Below are 23,416 nucleotides of genomic sequence, written 5' to 3' on the forward strand. Positions count from 1 at the left end.
AAATGAGTGCTCCGTTGCTCTAGAATGAAGGCTCTGGCACACAAATAGACCTTCTGTAGACTATTTAGCTGGTGTGTTCATCTCATTGGTCATTCTGTAATCTCTCCTGTAGCCGTTGGTGATTATCCCCATCAACTCTCCAAAACCCATCTAAATATTGGATCTTTATAGGATTATCCACCTTACCCAGAATCTCATACATGAATTTTAATTTTTGATCGGCTTGGCATCAAACCAAGGTCGGGAAAGACTTAAGTTAGCATAGGTGGCCGATATATGTATATAGGATTGGCCTGAAGTGGCACTGATTAGAGTAGAAGTCGCACCACTTCCTGCCTGTTTGTGACCTCATTTCTGAAATGATTTCCTGGGCAGCTGTCCCACAACTCATGTAAGAGCATGGAAAAGCTGTATGTTTGTTATTCCCCTGGCAAGGAAACATATTAGTTTGTTTGTCCTAATACACACCCTGTTTTTTTCCTTCGTATGGGAATGAGCATGTAACATGGTCAAGACTTTTAAGACAGACTTAGACTTTAGAGTTAGATATGTGCTTTCAACAACATTTTAGATACTTAATATTGCACAAAATCATGTTTGAATGAGGACTAACTGCTTCTCCACATGGGTACATTTTCTATAGTCCTCGAATTTTTACTCCCATCTGATATTCTGCAGCGTTCAAGTTGCAGAGAATCTAAATTATTGCATCATGGGGGTTTTACAGGCAGGTTAGACAGGCTTAACACACTATTTTGGCATTGAGTCCTCTGTGCTCTGGTTCAGTAGTTTGTGTCATGAAAGACTTTCAATTGTTATTTCTTCATCCTCGTTGTTGTCGTCGTCTTATTTCACTTATTTTTTTTCTATCAGTGAATAATTTGGCATCGTTCATCTCTTTTCCCACTCTCTCTGTGCTGGTCTGGTTTAATTACAGAATGACCATGAAAAACCTTCTATTTTAAAACTGTTTACATTTCCTGTCATTTCATTCCTTGGAGAGGAGGAAAATAGGTGAAAAATAACACAAAGATGAGGCAGGTTAGCTTAGCGCCTATTTCTAAAAAAGCAGTTAAATTATCTTTTTTTTCTTCTTCTTCAGCAACATTTTATTACTTTTCCACACATCTCATGCCATTTTGGTAATAGCATGATTTCATATTTACCCGAGCAGATGTTGTCGTGGCCTTTGTTCAATCTCTGTTTGGCTTCTATTGTGGTGATGACTTTATGTTGCAAATCTTTGTTTTGTCATACTTAATTGCAACTTTCAACACAAGTCTGTGCCAACATGTGATGCCCGTTCACATCTGTTGCCATAATGGAGGTTACGTGACCTGGACCGAACAGACGTTGTCATGACAATATCTGTGACCTCTTGAAAGCGTCACTCATTCAACATCTGTTGGATGATGGTTCTGCTTCTAGCGCTGGGTGCTCTAATGCACCATTAATAAGACCGTCAGACGGTTTCAATCACAAGAAATCGATCATCACTTCAGCTAAAGTTTTCCTTATCCGCACACTTGTCAGAGCTGCAGCTGGCATCTGTCAGCAAAGCTTGAGTCAGGGTCAATACAAGACTTGGAGACTGCTTTGAAATGTAAGACGCCTACGTTGTATCTGCTGTTGGGTTAATGTTCTTGTGATGATAAATGCTCTGTTTCAAAAACCTAGTGAAGTGCCGTGCTGTACTGTCTTACTGAGACAGTACACCAACTGATATGAAACCGCGTAAGTGACTGTAGAACACTCCACATAGGCAGCAGTGTAGCCTAAACTGTTGCTATATTTATATACGAACATATTTAAGTTTTATATATACATATAAAATGTATGTACATTGTACATGTTACATACAAGTGGTATGTATAGATAATATATCATACAATATTGTATATAATATTGTTGATGTTTTTGAAAGAAGTCTCTCATGCTCATCAAGGCTGCAATAAACATGAATGAACATCTGAAGGTATGTTGAAAGATACAGTACAACTTACTGAAACGTATCATATCTCGTGTAATTTCTCAATCAGTGTTCCAATGGCGGATAGACATAAAACAGCTTGCAAACAATGTCACGTAGCATTACATTTACCTCAGGCAAGTCATTCAGTGTCCACAGTTTGTTAGAGAAATGAACTCTTTCACTAAAAATATGCACTATATTAGCCTATATATTCATTATATTTAACTTAACCTGTTAGTGATGTCTTGATTATTTAATGAATGTTTAAATAAATCTGTCATGAAAATGACAGCCACTTAGTAGGCTAAATGATTATATTTCAACAACGAATTGGAGTAAAAACACAATTAGATTTAAAAGTTAATGCCAAAACTGCCTAATGTGCAGTTTTCATGTTTGCATACAATTTATTTTAGTGTTAATTATTATATCTAAAAATAAATAGCAACTGAATTTAGGCTAATAGTTTGGGCTCTGTTGTTAACTTTTAATATTATAGTAATGTGTAAGTAAGGGCTTCCTAGTTTACCACATTAGCAGAGATAAAAAAAATTATAATTATCCTAACTTTTGGTTTAAAGAAACTAAGAAATAAACGTTTTTTACTAGGCATGCTCTTGCACAGATACACACGGGAGCATTTGAAAGCAGGCGTCTATCAGCGGGTCCCTAGGACATTCACAGGCAGTACGTTCTCATCTGTCTTGTCGCTCTTGAATGTTTTAAAAGCATTTGCATGAATAAGAGCGTGATTATATAATGTAATGCTATAGCCAAAGGATGACAAAATACAGATGCTGCGCTAATTGCATTAAAAATTGTAACGTGTTAAACTGGACTAAAAATAATCGCATGTGTTGGTTAACGCGTTAACGTTGACAGCACTAATATATATATATATATATATAAACAAACCAACTTTTTGCCAAACTTTTGGAACAGCCTTTACATTGAGAACACATCTATGATGCCTTAAAATGCTGCTTGTGTAGGTTTTGGAACTTTGTGATCTCTGAGAGACAGTGAAAACATTGTCACCTTTAGTTCTGTATCTTACCTCATGCCAGCAGCAAAAAACCTTGTTTTGTCTTGTTTTACAACTCTAAGGACCCATAAGTGATGGACAACATGCCGTGTTGCAGTCCTCATCTTTAGTGCTGTTTGCACCCTGCTCCATCCACTCTACATTCAGCACAAGCGTCTCAACAACGGCATCGCTTTACCAGGCACGATTTTGTGTACTTGCAGCCACTCTCCCCCCTTTCAACTGTTGATTATTTTACAGATAGAAAAATTGCAATTGAAAAGGCTGAATAGGTAGCCGAGATTACTTTTGTATTGAAAGGTTAATCGAAACTCATCTCCGAGGACACTCTCTGTAAAACCGTTGGCTGGGTTTAGAATGAACTGTAAAGAGAGGATGAGGGAAATGAGTCAGCTGTGAAGGCCGTGCCACCTGCATCGCCTCTCCTTTGTGGTCTTGGAGTCAGTGGAAGTCTGTTTCAAGCTCACTGTGATCTCAGTATGTAGATGGATCGCATCCTCCTCTCATTTGAAATCTCCTGCATTTTTTGCTCACTTGACATTGTGCTGTTTTTTTTCTCCATGTCTTGTCCCCTGAACTCGCTGTTGACTGCAGAGGGTTTGCCAGGCTTGTTTAATATCTTCAAACGGAAAGAAGGGAAAAAAGAGAGAAATTAAACGCTTGTTAACTTGTCTTTCATTTACCCTGTCAAATTGTATTGTTTTTCCTCTTTAATTTCCTCACTTGGAACTGAATTTCCACTCATCAGAAGGGTCAATATTGAATAAAAAATGTATGCATGTATATTGGTTGAATAATATATATGTTATAAATATAATATAATATAATGTAATACACATATTTTACACGCACTCATGTCGATGCAGATTTCTTTTCTTTGAGTTCAAGATGACAAGCGTGATCACTAGGACCTTTTGGGGGGATTTTTTTTTTTTAATTCTTAAACTTCTCTTGTGTACCACAGAAAGATGACAGCATAGATTTGGAATGACATTGGCGGGAATAAATAATGAGATTTTTTTTTTTTTTTTTTTTTTAATCAACTGTCCTGTTAATAACTGGCTTGAATATGATCAAATTTGATGCCGCTTGTACAAAGACAGCTCATATAATTGACTCATCCCATCTCTGATTAGCAAGAGGGCATACAATCTTTGCAAAGATGGATCGTGCATGCTCCTATGTAACCAGCTTTAACACAAGATGCAGGATTTGCAGGGCATTTTATAGTATCTCATTATCGGCTGTGGACTGCCGGTAGTGCTGGTCTGCCAAGACTGCACTGATGACTTGTGGAGTTTTATATATAGTTATGTTAATCTGATTCTGCTCCATAAGGGCCATGCGAGTAAGGTTATGATCAGAGAAGAATCATTAAGCTGCCCGAGCCGAACACACTTGAACTGTCATTGTCAGAGAAGATTTTAATCACCACAAGGTTCAAAGTTGCGCTCATGTCCTTGCAGCCACGTTCGTTTTGCTGTGTGAGGCAATTGGACAGTCACAGAGTAGCGATTCCGGGAATAATACATAAGCGCTTAAAGAGGAAATTAGACGTGGCTGTGAAATAATTCATATGAGGCTAAAGTGAAAATTCAATTATTCCATTTGATATTCGTATTTAGTGTGGAAGGAAGCTCCAGCTTGCTGTCCTTCAATGATATCGTTTTTTTCCCCTCCCACAGAATAAGAGTGTTTGGAAGTCTATTCAAGTTAAGATGTTTCGTAACTCTTTAGATGTCGAGGCCTGCAACTATCGATCATTTGTACTCTTGATAAAGTGAATAAAAATGACATACAACCCAGTATGTCCATGAATGAATAGTGTGAAAAAAATGTATGAATATGTGCTATACATTGTGTGCAGAAATGTTTGAAATAAAAGTAAGTTAATGGCAAGATAGGTTAAATCACTTAATTTTTAATGATATTAATACAGTAAAACCCAAACCCTAGATGTTCAGCAGGAACACAAACTTTCATTTCTTTTTTTTGTAAGTTTCTTTTTTGTGATCCCAGTAAAGTTACTATTCTTATAAAAATTGCTTTACATGTACAATTACATTAAAATATGGTTAATATATGGAGGCTCGGTGGTCGGTCAAGAATTTTTTTAGTTTTCGCCATCCCTAATCTACAATAACCAAATCAGTTTTGCGCTGACTGGTGATGCCTGCCCAGGGGTGCGTTTCCCGAAAGCATCGTTGGCCAACTATGGTCGCAAGTTCCGTCGTTACCAATAGAGTTCAATGGACATTGCGATGAACTTGCGACCATAGTTGGCCAACGATGCTTTCGGGAAACGCACCCCAGACTGTTACACCTCCTCCACCAAAGCTAACCCTGGGGACCATGTTGACCTCGGCGTATCGCTCACCTCGCCTTCTCCAGCAACGCTGACGACCATCATTTCTGTGCAAGGTGACCCGACACTCGTCAGTGTTGCTGGAGAAGGCGAGGTGAGCGATACGCCGAGGTCAACATGGTCCCCAGGGTTAGCTTTGGTGGAGGAGGTGTAACAGTCTGGGCTGGCATCACCAGTCAGCGCAAAACTGATTTGGTTGTTTCTGTTCATGGATGATAATGCTCCACCACATCGTGCCAGAATTGTCACAGCTCGACTTCAGGAAGTCGGAGTGCCTCATATGGTATGGCCAGCAATGTCCCCTGACCTGAACCCCATAGAGCACGTTTGGGACCAGCTGAAGCATAGACTGGATGATCGTACCCCACCCCCACGTGACCTGGCAGAACTGCGTGCAGCACTTGTGGAAGAGTGGAACGCATTGCCTAAGGACAACATCATGAGGCTAGTGAGGAGCATGAGACGTCGCTCTCAAGCTGTCATTGCGGCAAATGGTGGAAACACCCGCTACTGACATTGTCAATTTTTGTTATTTGGGGCTACCCTTGTTATTGTCTACATTTTTGGGGTAATAAATATTACACTAATGAAAATGGTGTTTCTTCTCATTCATTATTAGTAATATCAAAGGATACTTTTACTTATTTCATTAAAATTCAGACCAAATAGGAATAGCACTCATGTAAATAACAATATCCCTAACTTATTGTGAGTAGTGTATATATTATGTATATGTATATGTATGTATATATATGTATATGTATATGTATGTAGGCCTATGTATGTATATATATATGTATGTGTATGTATGTGTATATATATATATGTATGTATGTATATATGTATATATATGCGCGCACACACACATTCATGATCAATTTGAATTTTATTGATTAGTTGTTACAAAATCTACAAATGCCAACAATCAGTGTTACGATTATCTTGATGATCAGATAAGACCACAGTTCTTGGTGGCGTCTTGCACATCATGCACTTTTGCCTTTATCCTCGACTCATGCCGGCGTAGCACATCCATTTCTGGGACTCCCACTCTGCCATCTGTCTTCAGCGGCGCTCAGAGAGCCACTCCTCCTCCCTGTCTCTGTGACAAATCTGAGAAACACTAGTGCACTTTCCTCTCATTGATTAGAAGGAGCGGCGTGCTTTGCTGCATCAGACTCATTAATGGGCTCCATTAGCTTGGCTCCCCAGGCATGGCAGGGTTGAGTTAGTCTGATGGTAAACACAGATGCGCTTGGTGAGGCGGGTGACAGCGCTTCTCTCTCAGGGAAGTTGCTAATAGCAGTCTCACCAGGGAGTTGTTCAATCACTCCGTTTTATAGACATCTCCACTTTTCTAGCAAATGATGGCCAGAAGATGTCACAAGATGAACCGCCGGTACAATTCCAGAGATCTGTATCGACATGATCGTGCTATTAATGGATGGTAATCCCAGCAATGTAAGCTATCAAACTTCTGTTCTTGTAGCCGGGTACCCGAGACCGATTCGATACGAGGTCAAATCTTATTTTCTGTGGATTAGGGTGCTGTATCGCACTATATTCATTACAGCATTAGGGCAAATAGCAGGGGATGATGCCTGATAAGGACTTAATTTCATGAGTACGATCCAGCTGTACTGTACACTCATCCGTCTTGCTACTTCAAAGGCTCCATACCGTGATATTCTTAAGCTCAGTAATTAAGAGCCTCCTTTTAAATACTCAAAAGGACCTTGTTCCTCATTCTTGAGGATTAATGGAGAAGAATTCTTAAGGATTAACGCCTCATTCACTAACCATGCATAAACGCATACCTTCAGACAATATAAAGAGTTTATATATATGTATATATATAACAGGATTTTGTCAAACACAGGTGGTATGTCTAGAGTGGTATTTTTGTACATTTGAAAAATGTATCAATCTGGTGCCCTTTAAGAGTAAAAAAAAAAAAAAACTACCCATTTTTAATGCCCAAATTGAAAGAGTAAAACATATTCACATTGACTTGTACCTGGACTTTAAAGTGGAGTGAAACCTCTTTTTAGTTGTGAAAATGTCTCACTCCACATTAAATTCACACTTCTCATTTAAGAAGCCAAACAGTATGAATGTAATAATAATAATAATAATAAAAATGCATTATTATTATTATTATCACCCATAAGAAAGTAATATATTCTTATTGTATTACATGTGCACTGTGAAATAAATGGAAATGGAAAAACAATGTTTCTTAAGTATATTATTTATTTTATTTTGTGCTACAGTAGTAAAATTACAATACTTTTTCCGAATTTCTATAAATTTGCTAACGCAACATTTCATGTTATGTTCTCTTTTTCTCATACATTTTCTTTGGATAATCTTGATTTAGTTTTTTCAAGTGAAGTCGGAAAGGAAGCCAAGCAGAACAACTTCACTGTGGCTGGAGGGCCCAAATTAATTTCCCACCTTGGTTTGGGCTAATTACAATCTGCAGGTATGAGCTCCCTCACTTCAAATAATCTGAATTCAATATTAGAACGATGGTTAGAAGTCATTTATGTGCGTGCACACCTGTTGTGAATCTCTGTGAAAATTTGCATAAGAACCTTTTCTGCACACATAAGAAGTTTGAAAATAGTGGGAATGCTTCCTTCTGACACACTATCCCCGTTGAAATCAATGGATTCACAGCACTCTGTGATGTAGCGTAAACTCTAGTGTAGCCGCTTTTGTACGCAATTATTAGTGAATGAGACCCATCGCATTTCTCCATTCTGTCCTGTTTTAGACCTTTTTGTTGATGTACTATGTCAGTCAGCCTCAATTAGTATTTCTAGTCGTATTTCAGGGAGGGCCTGTGTGCTGATAAGGTGGATGTGCTTGGCTTGAGCCCAGCATGTGTCTCTATCAGAGCTTTACAGAAGTGTGGGAGCAGAGCTCCAGGTCCAGATATTAGCCTCACCTCTATCCCAGCAGATACCCCAGCTAATCACCGCCTCATTATTTCAGTGCAGAGAGGGAAAAAGGGTATGGGACTACATGTGTGTGTTCCTTGTGAGATTGTGTTTGAGTGTAAGACAAGGAAACGCTAAATGCCCGCGTAGAGATTAGCTTAGTCTGGTGAGGGCTATGAATCTGACAGCGTTAATCTCATTTCCCATTTGCCATGTTGTCATGCCCCAATACATTTAACGAGGGTGGTAATGAAAAGAGGGGAACTAGACTCATTAATTAAATTAGCTTCCTTATCCGTGCATCTCTCCAAGTACACTTATCACAGCTCTGATTGCCTCCAACTTTCTGGATCTCGAGCAGGCAAATGCCAGATATTGTTCATTTTATTTAAATTTGCCTGGCCTTGGACTATTTCTTTATTCTGTAATTCCCTTCTGCTGTAGGTTGCAGGAGGTCATATAGGCCTGGAACAGCCCAGACAATGTTCACCTGTGGGCATGCGGGACTTGGTTGGGAGCAGAATATTTAGGTTGCATGGGCCTCACCAATTAAGCCAGAGGGAAATTAAAGACTCTTTTGAAGATATACAGGTGCTGGTCATAAAATTAGAATATCATCAAAAAGTTTATTTATTTCAAGAATTCAACTTAACAGGTGAAACTAATATATTATATAGACTCATTACATGCAAAGTGAGATATTTCAAGCCTTTATTTGTTATAATTTTGATGATTATGGCTGACAGTTTATGAAACCCACGAAATCAAAATCCCAGAAAATTTGAATATTACATGAAATCACACAGTAATTACACAGTAAAATAAATAAAAAAGTAAAATCATTGAACCAGGTTTTGGTTCTTTTGGCAGTGTGGGCAGGTGCAAATCCTGCTGGAAAATGAAGGAAGCATGAAGTGCTCTGAAAATGTCCTGGTAGACGGCTGCGTTGAGTGGACAGCACAGTGGACCAACACCAGCCGATGACATGGCTCCCCAAATCAACACAGACTGTGGAAACTTCACACTGGACTTCAAGCATCTTGGATTGTGTGCCTCTCCATTCTTCCTCCAGACTCTGGGACCTTGGTTTCCAAATGAGATGCAAAATTTGCTCTCATCAGAAAAGTGGACTTTGGTCCACTGTGCTTTATTAAATCCAGAGTCAACGCAGCCGTCTACCAGGACATTTTCAGAGCACTTCATGCTTCCTTTATTTTCCAGCAGGATTTGCACCTGCCCACACTGCCAAAGGACCAAAACCTGGTTCAATGACCATGGTATTACTGTGTGATTTCATGTAATATTCAAATTTTTATTTTGTGGGTTTCATAAGCTGTAAGCCATAATCATCAAAATTATAACAAATAAAGGCTTGAAATATCTCACTTTGCATGTAATGAGTCTATATAATATATTAGTTTCACCTGTTAAGTTGAATTCTTGAAATAAATCAACTTTTTGATGATATTCTAATTTTATGACCAGCACCTGTATATATATTTTTTTTACTTAGTTCATCCAAACCCTGTTACCTGTTTAAATGAAACCATTAAAGTTGTCTTTTTTCACATAGACACTGTTTTAAAATGCAAATGAATTTCTTGCCGTTGTGGAAAAATCTGTGCAGGAGAAGAAGTTTGCCCTTTGGTAATATTCATGCAAACGTGCTGTGCATACCTTACATAAAAAGATTTACATTCATATAGTTAAATACAATATATATATATATAAAAATTGTATTGAACTATATGAATGTAAATCTTTTTATAGAATGTAAATCACTCTCTTGAATTCTATGGTTTTACATATCAGGACATAATAAAAAATTGTCTGGTCTTTTGCAGGTCTTAAAATTAGGTAAATACAACCTCCAAAAATAAAGCCAAAATGGAGACGCCATGTTTGACAAACTAAGTACACCCTATGATTTAATTGCTTGTAGAACAACCTTTAGCAGCAATAACTTTATGACTTTATCAGTCTCTCGTCTCACATCGTTCTGGAGGAATGTTGGCCCGCTCTTCATTACAACATTGCTTCAGTTCATTGAGGTGTTCATGGTCGACTCAATGACTGCAAGGTGCCCAGGTCCTGTGGCTGCAAAACAAGCCAAAAATCAGCATGATGGACAGTTGGCATGAGGTGTTTGTGCTGATATGCTGTGTTTAGTTTTCGCCAGACGTGGTGAAGTGCATTATGGCCAAACATCTTCACTTTGGTCTCGTCTGTCCAAAGGACATTGTTCCAGAAGTCTTATGGCTTGTTCAGATGCAACTTTGCATACCTAAGCTGTGCTGCCATGTTCTTTTTAGAGAGAAGCTTTCTCCTGTCAACCCTTCCAAACAAGCCAGACTTGTTCAGTCTTTGTCTAATTCCACTGTCATGAACTTTAACATTTAAGATGCTAACTGAGGCCTGTAGAGTCAGTAGAGATGTACAGTAGCTCTTGGTTTTTTTTTGCAGTTTCTCTGAGCATTGCACGGTCTGACCTTGGTCCTTGAGATTGGTAACTGTCTTGAATGTTTTCTACTTGTGAATAATCTTCCTCACTGTAGAATGATTGACTTTTAAAGGAACAGAGGACTTCAAAGTAACCAAGGACCAGGTGTTTTTTTTTTTTTTTTTTTTTTTTTATCCTGAAAACATTCAAAAGGGTATACTTTATTTTTTACATGACTGTATATACTGTATATTCTGTCATGACAAATCTCTTAGTGTTCATGGTAATGAATATGACAATGTTGATATGTTTGGTCTTGGCGGAATAGATCTACTAACCAAACAGTTGACGTACCCCGTTGACTTGATTATTTTTACATGGTAAACAGTCCAAATTAATTGCAGAAATGAACATTCCTTTTTTCAATTTGGCTGCTGAACACGCGCTTACATGCTACCTTACTGTATCATCACATTCACTAATCAGCACAGAACATCCAGTTTATTTTTGTTCATCTATGATGTGTGCACTACTAATTTGCATCGTCTCCTGGACTGTTAAGGGGAAAAGTCCAACTCTTTTTATGAGTGCCTTGCTTCCATCATAGTGAGACTGGTGAGGTGGTGTCTTGTTCAAATACCTCTCTTAAAGGTCAGCTTTGTCCATGAGCTGATTTGACACCCTTCGTTAAACCAGATAGCTGTGAGGGTTTTAATTGAATTTTTTCCCTTTCTCTTTCTTTTTCTCTCCCCATTAATTTTATTTCCATTATTTACTGCGTTTTTATGGTACTGTCATGTACCGTATATGTTATGATTTTGTCATTGTAAATTAGTTGTACTATTTACAGATGTCTTTTGAAGTGCAGATGCATCTAAAGTGTAAAAGTGTTCCTATTGTGCTAGCAACACCAAGGTCTTGACTTTATTTAGAAGTAATGCCTTATGGAAATACGGGTTATGGAAATGTACATTTAAAGTCTCTTTAACTGGTAATTCTCCCGAGCAACTGTTTTCTGTGTAAGAAACTGATGTTGTTTTTCCAGCTTAAATCACACCAGAAATATTTTTTCTAGCCTAATTTCTCCTCCTCTTATGCTGTCTTTGATATGTCAAAAATTACAAAAATGTAACGCACTGATCTACATTGAAAGAGTATACAATATTGACAATTTCTTTCTAGTTTTAGTGCAAGCTTACTGTCTTAAGCTTGTTGTCTTTTAATTGGATTGTAAACACTTGACATGTCATGAACCACGTCAGCAAACACATCGTAGGGAAAAAGCCAGTTAACCCACTCCGAACCTCTTTCAAATGCAAGGCTTGACGTTCTACTTCTCTGATATCATTCTTCCTTTGACGTGCGCAGATGTCTCATCATAGCTCAGGAAGATCTAAGGCTGCAGCACCTGTTGGGAATGAGTATTGGCCTTTCTTGTAAAGTACGGCTGGCTCACTGGCAGGTAATGGCTCAAAGCTTGAGTGGCAGGAACGTCTGTAATCGAGCCGATGTTATATGTAGTTGCGGGGGAGAGCCTGGTACATTGTGCCTGGTCTGGCACACTGGGACACTAGCCAGTCCCCATTGGTATTGAAAAGCACTCAAGAGCCTGTCTGTCAGTCTTAAGACAGGAGCTTGTGATGTGACCTCCTCCCCCTCCTTTCAGTCAGTCCATTCACCCGCTGTCTGCCATCAAGCTGGGGATCTTTATGTAGGCCTCTTTTTTTAATTTTCTTCTCTGTTGCAAGCCAGGTTAATGTACTCATTCTTTGTCAGTCTTCAACATCCTATCATTACATCTCAGCAAAACACACCCATTAAAGATGAACTTTTAGAAGAATATGATGGTTTTCTAGCAGATTAGTAGCCAAGAGTTGGGCAAAATTCTTCAAAATTATACTTAAAAATTTGGCCAAAAATATACATGTATGTGTGTGTGTGTGTTTATATAGTATGTATTTAGTCATTTAAAATGTTTATATTATTTACAAATTATATAGGCTATACTATATATATATTTATATATGCAGAGGTGCCTTTTTTCAATTGTTGTTCTGCGTGCTGTTTATGCGCCCCAGTCGCCTCGCGTTTTGAAGGCTGATTTGACGTTTACTTGACTGACAGGACAGCTGTTTCGGTGTTTGCCTAGCAACATAAAAAACGCAGCGCACTGCTCATTTTGTGTGATCGGGGCAGGTTAAAAATGTTCAGGTTAAAAAACGCGTTTGGTGTGATCGGGGCCTAACCCGGTACTTGCAAGGTGTACCTAATAAAGTGGCCGGTGAGTGTGTGGGTCTTTTTTTTTTTTTCTCTTTTTTTTTTTATTATTATTATTTTTTATAAATATCTATGATTGCCATTTCAAACAGTGATTATTAATACAGTCTGATGTTTCTGAAAATACCTCAGTATTGTGTATGCTAACATGTTTTTGGTTAATTCATACTGAAAAACAACATTTAACACATGAATTTCTTTGAATTTCATTAATCTTTTTTTAATTTACCACTTTAAATTCAAATTACAGTCAGAATTTTATATCTTAGTTACCTCAATTCTAATCAATTCAAATCAGGAATTGAATTGCCATTTATTGAATTCAGTTCTGAATGGCTCTCAACCCTGGTGACTGTGCAATTGCCAATTTTTAAAAAGTAAAAAGCAATATACAATTCAATACAATCTTCTGCCAAACACCACCAGAGCATTTCTACGAATTTAATTTGATTAATTATCCCGTCTTCCTCTCCCCTCACCCCCATTTATTTCCCCCTCTCTCTCTCTTCATGTCTTTTGTGAACTACTTAACACAATGTTTGCTAATATGGCCTTTTATAGCAATTAAATGCTGATTTGGTGGTGTTGGAGTAATTGTCACCCCAGGCTATCTGTGCTGGCCTGGAATAAATGTGTGTGTTTGTGTAATGTATCATAATGTATCATAATGTATCATACCCCCTCTCACACACAGGGGGTTTATATGCAGCTCAGGGGGTAAAAAGACTTATGAAGGTGTTAAATTTGAGTCAATGTTTGGCATCATCTCTTTTCACCCGTCTTTCTACTATAATGCATGTCTACTTTTCATAATGCAGCTTTAGGGATGAGCATTTTGCCAAAAAGCTCACTATTGACTCAGTCTAGCGAGACCCCTGCAGGATTAAATCAATCCTGATATACTGAAAAAAATATATACTGAGATATCATTAAATGGTAAATGGTAAATGGACTGCATTTATATAGCGCTTTCACAGACCTATGGCCACCAAAGCGCTGTACATATAGCCTCACATTCACCCATTCATTCACTCATTCATACACCGACGGCGTTACACTGCATTTCTGGAATACTTGATTCTGATTGGTAAGTCATGGTATTATGTGTGCAATATGTGATATTTCTTTAATATCTGCCCACATTATGCCATAACGGACCAATTAGAATCAAATGTATACAACACCTCAATGGACAAGTATGTAAGAAAGGAAGGAAAAACCAAAAAGCACCTCAAAAGACCCTCTTGTGTGTGGAACCACTTAGTTTGTAGTTATTGGAATAAGGAGCCAACACAAGTATTTTATATTGCATTTATAAAACAGTTAAAAAAGGAAGTTAATATTGAGTCATTTGCATTTTTAAACACAATCTTGCTGGTTTCTCTGTCTGTTTTTGCTCAAACAACAGAAATAATTATGGTTAACCACATCAGAGCCATTGTGCATCTTTGAGCAGCACAGTAGTTGTTTCATGTGCTGAATGATTCAGTGTTTTGGTAAAAAAAAAAAAAAAAAAAGTGAATTATTCAGGAAAGACATTCACTTGTGTCGTTCCTGAATCTACATTTTTTAACAAATCGGTTGAAATGAATTATTCAATGACTCGCTCTCAAAGTTGGTCACCTTACTGTTTTTCGTTAATGAATGAATCAGCATTTGTGAGCAAATCAGTTGAATGATTCAAATGACTCACTCATAAAAATACTTTTGTGGTAATGACAGACTGTACATTTATCCCTTACGTACTGATCTCTCTCTCTCTCTACACAATCAGATATTCCATCCCTGATCTCAGTGGACAACATGGAAGAAAAAAACAATTACTTACTCAATTCTTAGTCAATGTTGATTTAATCAGCCCGGTCGATATAGATCACGGACATCTGCAGGGAGAGTTAAGGCTGGCTGAATACACAGGAGAAACACACAACCCTAGCTCCGAAAACTGTCACGGAATGTGATTTGTGACGAATACCGTAATCGTCCGAGCATGTGCATCCCTCACTTTTATTATGTCAGAGAATCTGGGGAATTTACTCATGTTATTTTGGAGAACTGCCACGGGGTTGACGAACTGTCAGGATTTCAACAGATCTCCTCTATCTGATATTACAATCCATCTCCCTCCGCTCTCCGCTCCTCGCCTCTCCAGCCATCTCGCGAGCGCTGACACTTCTATCACATTGGTAAATACTACTTTAATTGATACTCAGGTTGTTTTAGAATTAATGAGGGGGCACCCATGTGCTGATGTGAGGGGAAAGAACATCTCTCTTTAAATTGCTTTGCAGCCTTTATTGCGCTCCAGAAATCATATTAGCCAAACCAATCTCATTTAAATCTTCCATTCCCTAATTAACCCTCAATGCCTTCTCATGCTGCTTGCAACAGCACTTTTTGTAGGTTTTTAGATGAACTATTAGAGATTTGTGTCTCTTTGAATATGTCTCTGTGTTGAGTATATTGGATTTTCATTTTGATCAATCAAAAAACAATTAAACTGAGAACAAAATCATCTTCATTATGTAAATGCCAAGTGTTACATGAACAGATCAGATAGGACACAAAGGGGCGAACAAACACCTGCATCTTATTGATTAACCACCCACAGTTCTTTTTAAACAGACACAATCTACGCTGGTTTAGCGCTGCTGCATGAGTATATGAATGAAGTTATTGGGCCTATTATCTTTTGAAGGGAAGGGGACATTTTTTTGAAGGGTCGTACGGTAGCCAACTTGGTCCGTTTCCAGTCATGCTAGTACAGCTCTCATCCACTTGAATAGAGAAAGGCTCACCAAGGCTATATACACTCACCTAAAGGATTATTAGGAACACCATACTAATACTGTGTTTGACCCCCTTTCGCCTTCAGAACTGCCTTAATACTACGTGGCATTGATTCAACAAGGTGATGAAAGCATTCTTTAGAAATGTTGGCCCATATTGATAGGATAGCATCTTGCAGTTGATGGAGATTTGTGGGATGCACATCCAGGGCACGAAGCTCCCGTTAAAGATGCTCTATTGGGTTGAGATCTGGTGACTGTGGGGGCCATTTTAGTACAGTGAACTCATTGTCATGTTCAAGAAACCAATTTGAAATGATTCGAGATTTGTGACATGGTGCATTATCCTGCTGGAAGTAGCCATCAGAGGATGGGTACATGGTGGTCATAAAGGGATGGACATGGTCAGAAACAATGCTCAGGTAGGTCGTGGCATTTAAACGATGCCCAATTGGCACTAAGGGGCCTAAAGTGTGCCAAGAAAACATCCCCCACACCATTACACCACCACCACCAGCCTGCACAGTGGTAAAAAGGCATGATGAATCCATGTTCTCATTCTGTTTACGACAAATTCTGACTCTACCATCTGAATGTCTCAACAGAAATGGAGACTCATCAGACCAGGCAACATTTTTCCAGTCTTCAACTGTCCAATTTTGGTGAGCTCGTGCAAATTGTAGCCTCTTTTTCCTATTTGTAGTGGAGATGAGTGGTACCCGGTGGGGTCTTCTGCTGTTGTAGCCCATCCGCCTCAAGGTTGTGCGTGTTGTGGCTTCACAAATGCTTTGCTGCATACCTCGGTTGTAACGAGTGGTTATTTCAGTCAAAGTTGCTCTTCTATCAGCTTGAATCAGTCAGCCCATTCTCCTCTGACCTCTAGCATCAACAAGGCATTTTCGCCCACAGGACTGCCGCATACTGGATGTTTTTCCCTTTTCACACCATTCTTTGTAAACCCTAGAAATGGTTGTGCGTGAAAATCCCAGTAACTGAGCAGATTGTGAAATACTCAGACCCGCCCGTCTGGCACCAACAACCATGCCATGCTCAGAATTGCTTAAATCACCTTTCTTTCCCATTCTGACATTCAGTTTGGAGTTCAGGAGATTGTCTTGACCAGGACCACACCCCTAAATGCATTGAAGCAACTGCCATGTGATTGGTTGATTAGATAATTGCATTAATGAGAAATTGAACAGGTGTTCCTAATAATCCTTTAGGTGAGTGTATTTGATCAACATATAGTAAAAAACGTAATAATGTGAAATATTATTACAATTTTAAATGCTTATTCTGTATTTTGATATATTTTAAAATGTTATTTATTCCATTTCTGAATTTTCAACAGCCATTACTCAAGTCTTCAGTCACATGATCCTTCTGAAATCATTCTAATATGCTGGTGCTCAAGAAACTGTATTTTTCAGGCTTAGTTCATTTAACGCACATTCAGGAGTATAAAAACTGCTGATGCATCTAATTAAAAGTAAGATTACCTGTATTATTTGTGAGATGGGCTTCCATTCTTCTATCAAAAATGTGATTAAGGCTGATTCACTTCATAGTGAATCTTAATGAAGTCTTTCCCGAGAAACAGGATTTTATCCTTTGTCCCAAGACAGACCCCTTTTGAATTTTAAACGTATATTGCTTTTATAAAACATAATGTGTGTTTCTGTATTTAAGCAAGTAGATAGGACCCAAACGCCAAACACACGATGTTCAGAATAAACCTGTGATAAAACCGCTTCACAGTATAAGCAATCTGAATGCATTTACAAATGATCCGTTACGAATTATATGTTAGCAGCAGGAAATACATGAAAAAAACTGAGAATTTAGAAGGTGCACGTGCCTCAGTCTTTTTCACTACTATGTAAAGTGTTCAGTTATGTTTTCAATATTCAACACTACAAACAGATATACAAACTAAATGTTTCAGAAGTGGTACATTTAGTCACTGTCAGTTGAGACACAGAATGACCTTTAAATATAAAGACATTCCATATTTAATAATTTTTTTAGATGTGCTTTAGAATTTAAAGTGTGCTTTAAGAGGTATTTTAAAAGGAAAGATGTTGTTTTTTTATTTGTTTAACTAATCTCAATTTGTTATCACCAGTGGAGCTTTTATTGCACATTCCTGAATTGTGTACTGGTTGGTATATTACAACACTTGGCAATTAGGTATTTTATTTTAGATACAAATACTGGAAGAAAGAAGGATTGAAAAGAAAGCTAAAAAAAAAAAAGATATGGAAGGAGAAAAAAGCAATCGTCAGGACTGTTTCTAATTGCATTTGGTCTGGGTCTTAGCGATAACATCAATTCCATTATTTTCTGCATTTGAATTGCACTGCAGCCCGTCTTCAGCATCCTGTCTTTGATTGGCTGAATGCAGGTGTTGGATGTTTAGAACAAGTGGGACATGCACAAGGATACATTGTGCGAATACCATTACCACTGCAAACAATAGGGATAGTTCACCCAGTAGGGGATAGTAAGGGATAGTTCACCCAGTAGGGGATAGTAAGGGATAATTTTTCTTTTGTTTTTCTTTCGTGGAACAAAAAAGAAGATATTTTAAAGAATATCCTGGACACTCTCTTCAATATAATGTTAATGATGACAGGGGTTGTTAAGCTTCAAAGTATATTCTGTATATATAGCAAATGTAAATTAATGTCCCAGTTACACTTAATTTTGTCACATTTTCTTGGTTAAGCATAACATAAAAAGAGATTCTATTTTGTATTTTTACCTTAACTATGTAATTAATGTTCTATTTACCAATTATAAATCTCAATAAGTTAGTGTTTTTAGGCAGTTTTACATGTATTCCAAAATAATAACTAAAGACAATAACAATTTAAAGAATTTCACCAAGCTAATAGATAAAAAAAAACAAAAAAACATTTCAAGTCTGAATTTGACGTGGCATAAGGCGGTGATATCTAAGTGCTGAGCTGTATTTGTATCAGGAGAAGAACAAAGTGTTTACAAGATTCTTTCTATGAATAAGAATGTAATTATGTGTCATTAATAAAATGTTCTTTTAATTTGGATCTTTTCAGTAATTTGGCTGATCTGGTTCACAAGGATTCGTTCGTGATTTAGATTGATCAGTTTCTTGAGAAACTCAATGACACAGTCCCATTAGCAGTTAACAGTTCCCTGAAGGTGAAGATTATCAGTGAATATCATCTTAAATTTCGATCTGTAGTCAAACAAAGCTATCAGAAGACTTTGAATATAGTTCACAATTCGAATGGACTGCAATTATGATACTTATATATTGCTTGTGTATGTCCTTTTTGAATTTTGAAATCTCCAGTCCCCATTGTAATTGCAGGCAAACGAGTGAATTATAGTAAATGAGCAAATTATTGACATTTTTACCTTTTGTGTTCCATGAGATTGAGTAAATAATGACAGAATTAATTTTTGGGGTGCAGGCATCATATTCCATAATAGACTTAAAAATATTCCAAACAGAGATCTTTTGTAGAGAGCAGAACGCAATGAATCAAACCGATTTTGAGGTTATACAAGCACATCTGTAGCCTACAGTGTATTACATGAGCTTTTGGTTAGTCCCTTTGTCTGTATAATGCATAAGGCAAAACAACTGCAATCTGTTCAAGAACAGGAAACACCTTTTGTTAATCATCCATTTTCTAAGAGGTGTCTCATGGAAAATGCAATATGTTGTTATAAAGGTATATACATGTTATATATATTTTTAAAGTAAATGTATTAAGTATTTCACACAAAGGAACATAAATAAATTAAAGATGATCCATAAACTTTTTTTTTTTCTTTCATTTAAAAAAAACACATTACATATACTGTATGATCTGTTTCTAACAGAGTCAAGTTGAAGGATGGTGTGGCGTTTCTGGGGGCGAGGGCCAGTAACCCGGTTCAGTGGACAGTTAGTCAAGACGTCAGGAGTGAGGGACACAGAGTGGTCACTCTGCACTGCCGTAGGAAGGAAGCCAACTTCGGAAAAAGGTCAGTAACCCTTCAATCTGTCCGTTCTATTGGTATCAAAGACGTCATCATCAGAAGGCTGCTGGTTACTTGAATGACCCAGAAGTTCAAAGTGTAAGATCAATGCTTTAGGCAAAAACACTGCAAACGAAAAAAAAAAAAATTCTTTTCTCACTTGCTCACAATTTTGCTCTCTTTGTAAAGTTTTGGCCAAGAAAGATTCAAACGCATACGCATATACTATGACCTGCACCATACAGCCCTTTGGCATTTAGTTATCAAATATAAGCATCTCTGCCTAATGACTCTTCTTCTAAACTCTTCTGCTCTTTTCATATACAGGCCCTCTGGTACTTGCAGCATGTTTTGTGCATTTCTACAGAAGCGCTACTACATTTCTTAGAAGCGCTACAGTACTTGAAATCATTTCAAAGTTCAACTTTTTCCCTAACAAGCTACTTTACCTTTAGCTTTGTAGGGACTTGTTTTTTTGATCAGAAGTCTAATTCATTTTAGTCACTTATTTGTTTATTGTGAAATATTTAGTTTGCTGCTGTACATAATACACCTTTGCCTTCGTTATATAAATAAGTGTTTTAATAGTTGTATTTAGTGTTTGTTTATCTGCTTAAAGGGATAGTTCACCAATAAATGACAATTCTGTCATCAATTACTCATACTCATGTTGTTCCAAACCCTGATGAATCCTAAATTAAATCTGTTTGTCATATAAAGCGATCACGTCACTTCTGAAGACTTGGATTAAACCCCTCAGTTCAAATGAAAATGATTCTTATGGGTTTGGAACGACATGAGGGTGAGTAAATGGTTTACTGCTGTCACTTAAATTGAGGTACAAAATAGATATGCAAAAATAAATTAAAACATAATCGAATAGTTTTATATTTAATCTCCCACCAGGACTGATATTAAACCTAGATCCTTTCACGTGCGTGGTGGTTGTATCTATTTTTTGTAATGCAGTGTCTGCGGTTTGTTTATAATCTTGGTCCAGAAATTGTAACCGGTTTTTTTTTCTTTTTCTTTTTTCTTTCTTTTTTTTCACTCAGAGAGATTAGAAAGTCATTGACTGACAGCTGTGATCTCAGCTCTTTTAGGTCCCTCAACTCTTCCACTACCTCTCTTTGGTGACATTTACATATGCAAATTAATCCCACAAACACGCCCCATTCCAACCCCTGATTAAAAAATAAACTTTGTTTCGCTGCCTGAATGAGACAGGGATATAAAATATCTGTGTTATTTAAGTCTGATTTAAGCCTGCAAATCCATTACTTTCAAATGTGTCAGTTCATATAATGGCCACACAGTGTGGGGTGGTAAGCGGTATCGACAGAGCTCTGAGCTTTCATGCACTCATTTTCAGCCTAAAGAGAGAAATGATGAACATTAACAGAATTTTCTTTCCTCGCCTGTAGAATTTTATATAAATCATATTCCAATAACATACAGTTATTTGATTATGCTCGCTCATTGAAATTCCTATCCCACCTAATGTGTGGGTGTTTCGAGAAGATATTCTTGTTACTCTGACATGCTTTACCTAATTGTAATTTTTGTCCCCGGCAACTGAAAAAATTACATTTTGGGTTTACAGGGGCTTTTAAAGTTTTATGATTCGTGCACAAGGGAGCTATAGTTTACAACTGCTTCAAAAGCACTCATTGAAATCCTTTTAACCACTTGAAATCTGGACAAACACCCACCAAAATTTTAATAAAACTCATTTCTCGAAAGAAAAAATTCAGAATATCCCTACAAAACCCACATTTCACCTTAAGAGCTTACGGGTAAAGTTACGCTCTGCTTTCAAACCTGTCCATAAAACTTTGTAAAGGAGGTTTCCTTAGAGTACAGGAGGTGGGGATGTTTTCCAGATAACCGTTTCTCATCTCTTCTTTTTCTGGTGAGGTCAGGAGATGATAGTGAGAGAGGTACAGGAAACATGTGCTAGCTCCGGACCACAGGGGGCAGATTGGCATGGTAATGAGTTATACTTCTTTGATTTCTCCAACTCCAACTCCAACATCTCTGCTATATCATTAATGAGTCTTTACACACTCGTGAAGTTGATTTTATAATTTCTGCATAATAATGTATGGCTTAAATCATATTTCCTCTACAAAGTTGTGAAGACAGGAGCTCTGTTCCAAAATCAAGTGTGCTACCTTGTTGTTTAACTACCAACATAGGCAGCTACAAAGACAGCTTTCTAACTTAAATGTAACCTAATATGTGACTGATTTGAAATGCTCTACATAGGCAGAAACTGCGTAAAACAAATAATTGCAATGTTGGGTATAAAAATCTATTTGGGTAATATGGGGTAAAATAGTCTATATAAATATTGATGATTTCTAGAGTTTATTAATCTGTTTGAAATATGCCAACACAGGACAGGAAACTGCTATTTCATAGGGACTATAAAATGACTTGGCAGCTCACTAGGTTTTTGAACAGAGTATTAGGGCTGCCCCCGAAAAATGTTTTATTTCTGGTTGACTACTAGTCGTTTATTTAAAGGTATAGCGGAGGATTTTTTTTTTCCGGGTGGATCATCAAGACTATTGGTCCTCCTAAGTGTCAATCATTCTGGTGATATGTTTACGTAAGGTCGTCGTACGTGCTCGTGCACACGATTCACACGATGGCGTGCGCTCAAAACACAGGTTGGGCTTCCCACTGATGCCTCAGTCGCGAAGTTTCTACTTGACAGGTAAAGTTTGGCATGCTATTTGGAGAAATCCATTTAAAATCACTGCTAGTAAAAGTTAATGTAAGCTATGATTAGCTCGTGCATGCTCTCTCGTGCACACGTTTAATAGGCGTTCCCTTTCGGGAGCAGGTAGAGTGTTGCGCATGTGCATTTTTTCAAAAAGTAGAGAGGGCGGTTCTTTTCTAAAATTCGGGAAAATCCTCCGCTATACCTTTAAGCCATTAGTCGACTAGTTGCATGTTTATGATATTAATGTAGTTACTTAAATGTATATGCTGATACATCGGTAAATGTTAGGAGTTTCAGGGCTAGAAAGAATGTGTAACTTTGCTAACAAAACCATAATAATGAGCCTTTGAAATATAAATGAAGTGCTCAAGCGCACAAATAAAGTGGATGCACCTATAGAGAGAAATACACGTTAAGTGGTACTACTGTAATTTAGCTTCCGCACAAACACTTGGATATGCACCTAATAGCAGCGCACATTTATCTAGGTTAACGTTAGAGAGAGCAGCCATGTTAGTGGCTAATGTTAGGCTACTACATGTTTCAAATGATAAGCCACATATGAGGTTGACGAATGATCAACATGATTACCACGTGTTAACGTTCTCACAGGCTAATTAATATTTGGTGGGCTAAGCTTGGTCAATTATTAGGAGGCAGCCCTAATGTTCATGTATTTGAGTTTGAGTTTAATAAAGGTGTTTAACATTTACATTTAATTGTTTAGCAGACGTTTTTATCCAAAGCAACTTTGTTTTGGGTTGACAGCAACAAAAAAAAATCAGGAATGAAAGTTACAATTACTCCATTGTTTTACAATTTAATTAGAATTTAAAGTTCT

The 23,416-nt window shown here is 37.5% G+C and overlaps 1 protein-coding gene across 1 annotated transcript in view; it reads left to right on the top strand.

Moving 5' to 3' along the window:
• Positions 1-23,416, top strand: part of LOC311276666 (transmembrane protein 132C) — a 135,970-nt gene that overhangs the window by 61,909 nt on the left and 50,645 nt on the right. Inside the window, exon 3 of the mRNA XM_084386456.1 lies at positions 19,707-19,850. Coding sequence (XP_084242582.1) covers positions 19,707-19,850 — 144 coding nt within the window. The remainder of the gene's footprint in view (positions 1-19,706; positions 19,851-23,416) is intronic.

Source organism: Rutilus rutilus, assembly GCF_951802725.1.
Source record: "Rutilus rutilus genome assembly, chromosome: 18".
Taxonomy (NCBI): Eukaryota; Metazoa; Chordata; class Actinopteri; order Cypriniformes; family Leuciscidae; genus Rutilus; species Rutilus rutilus.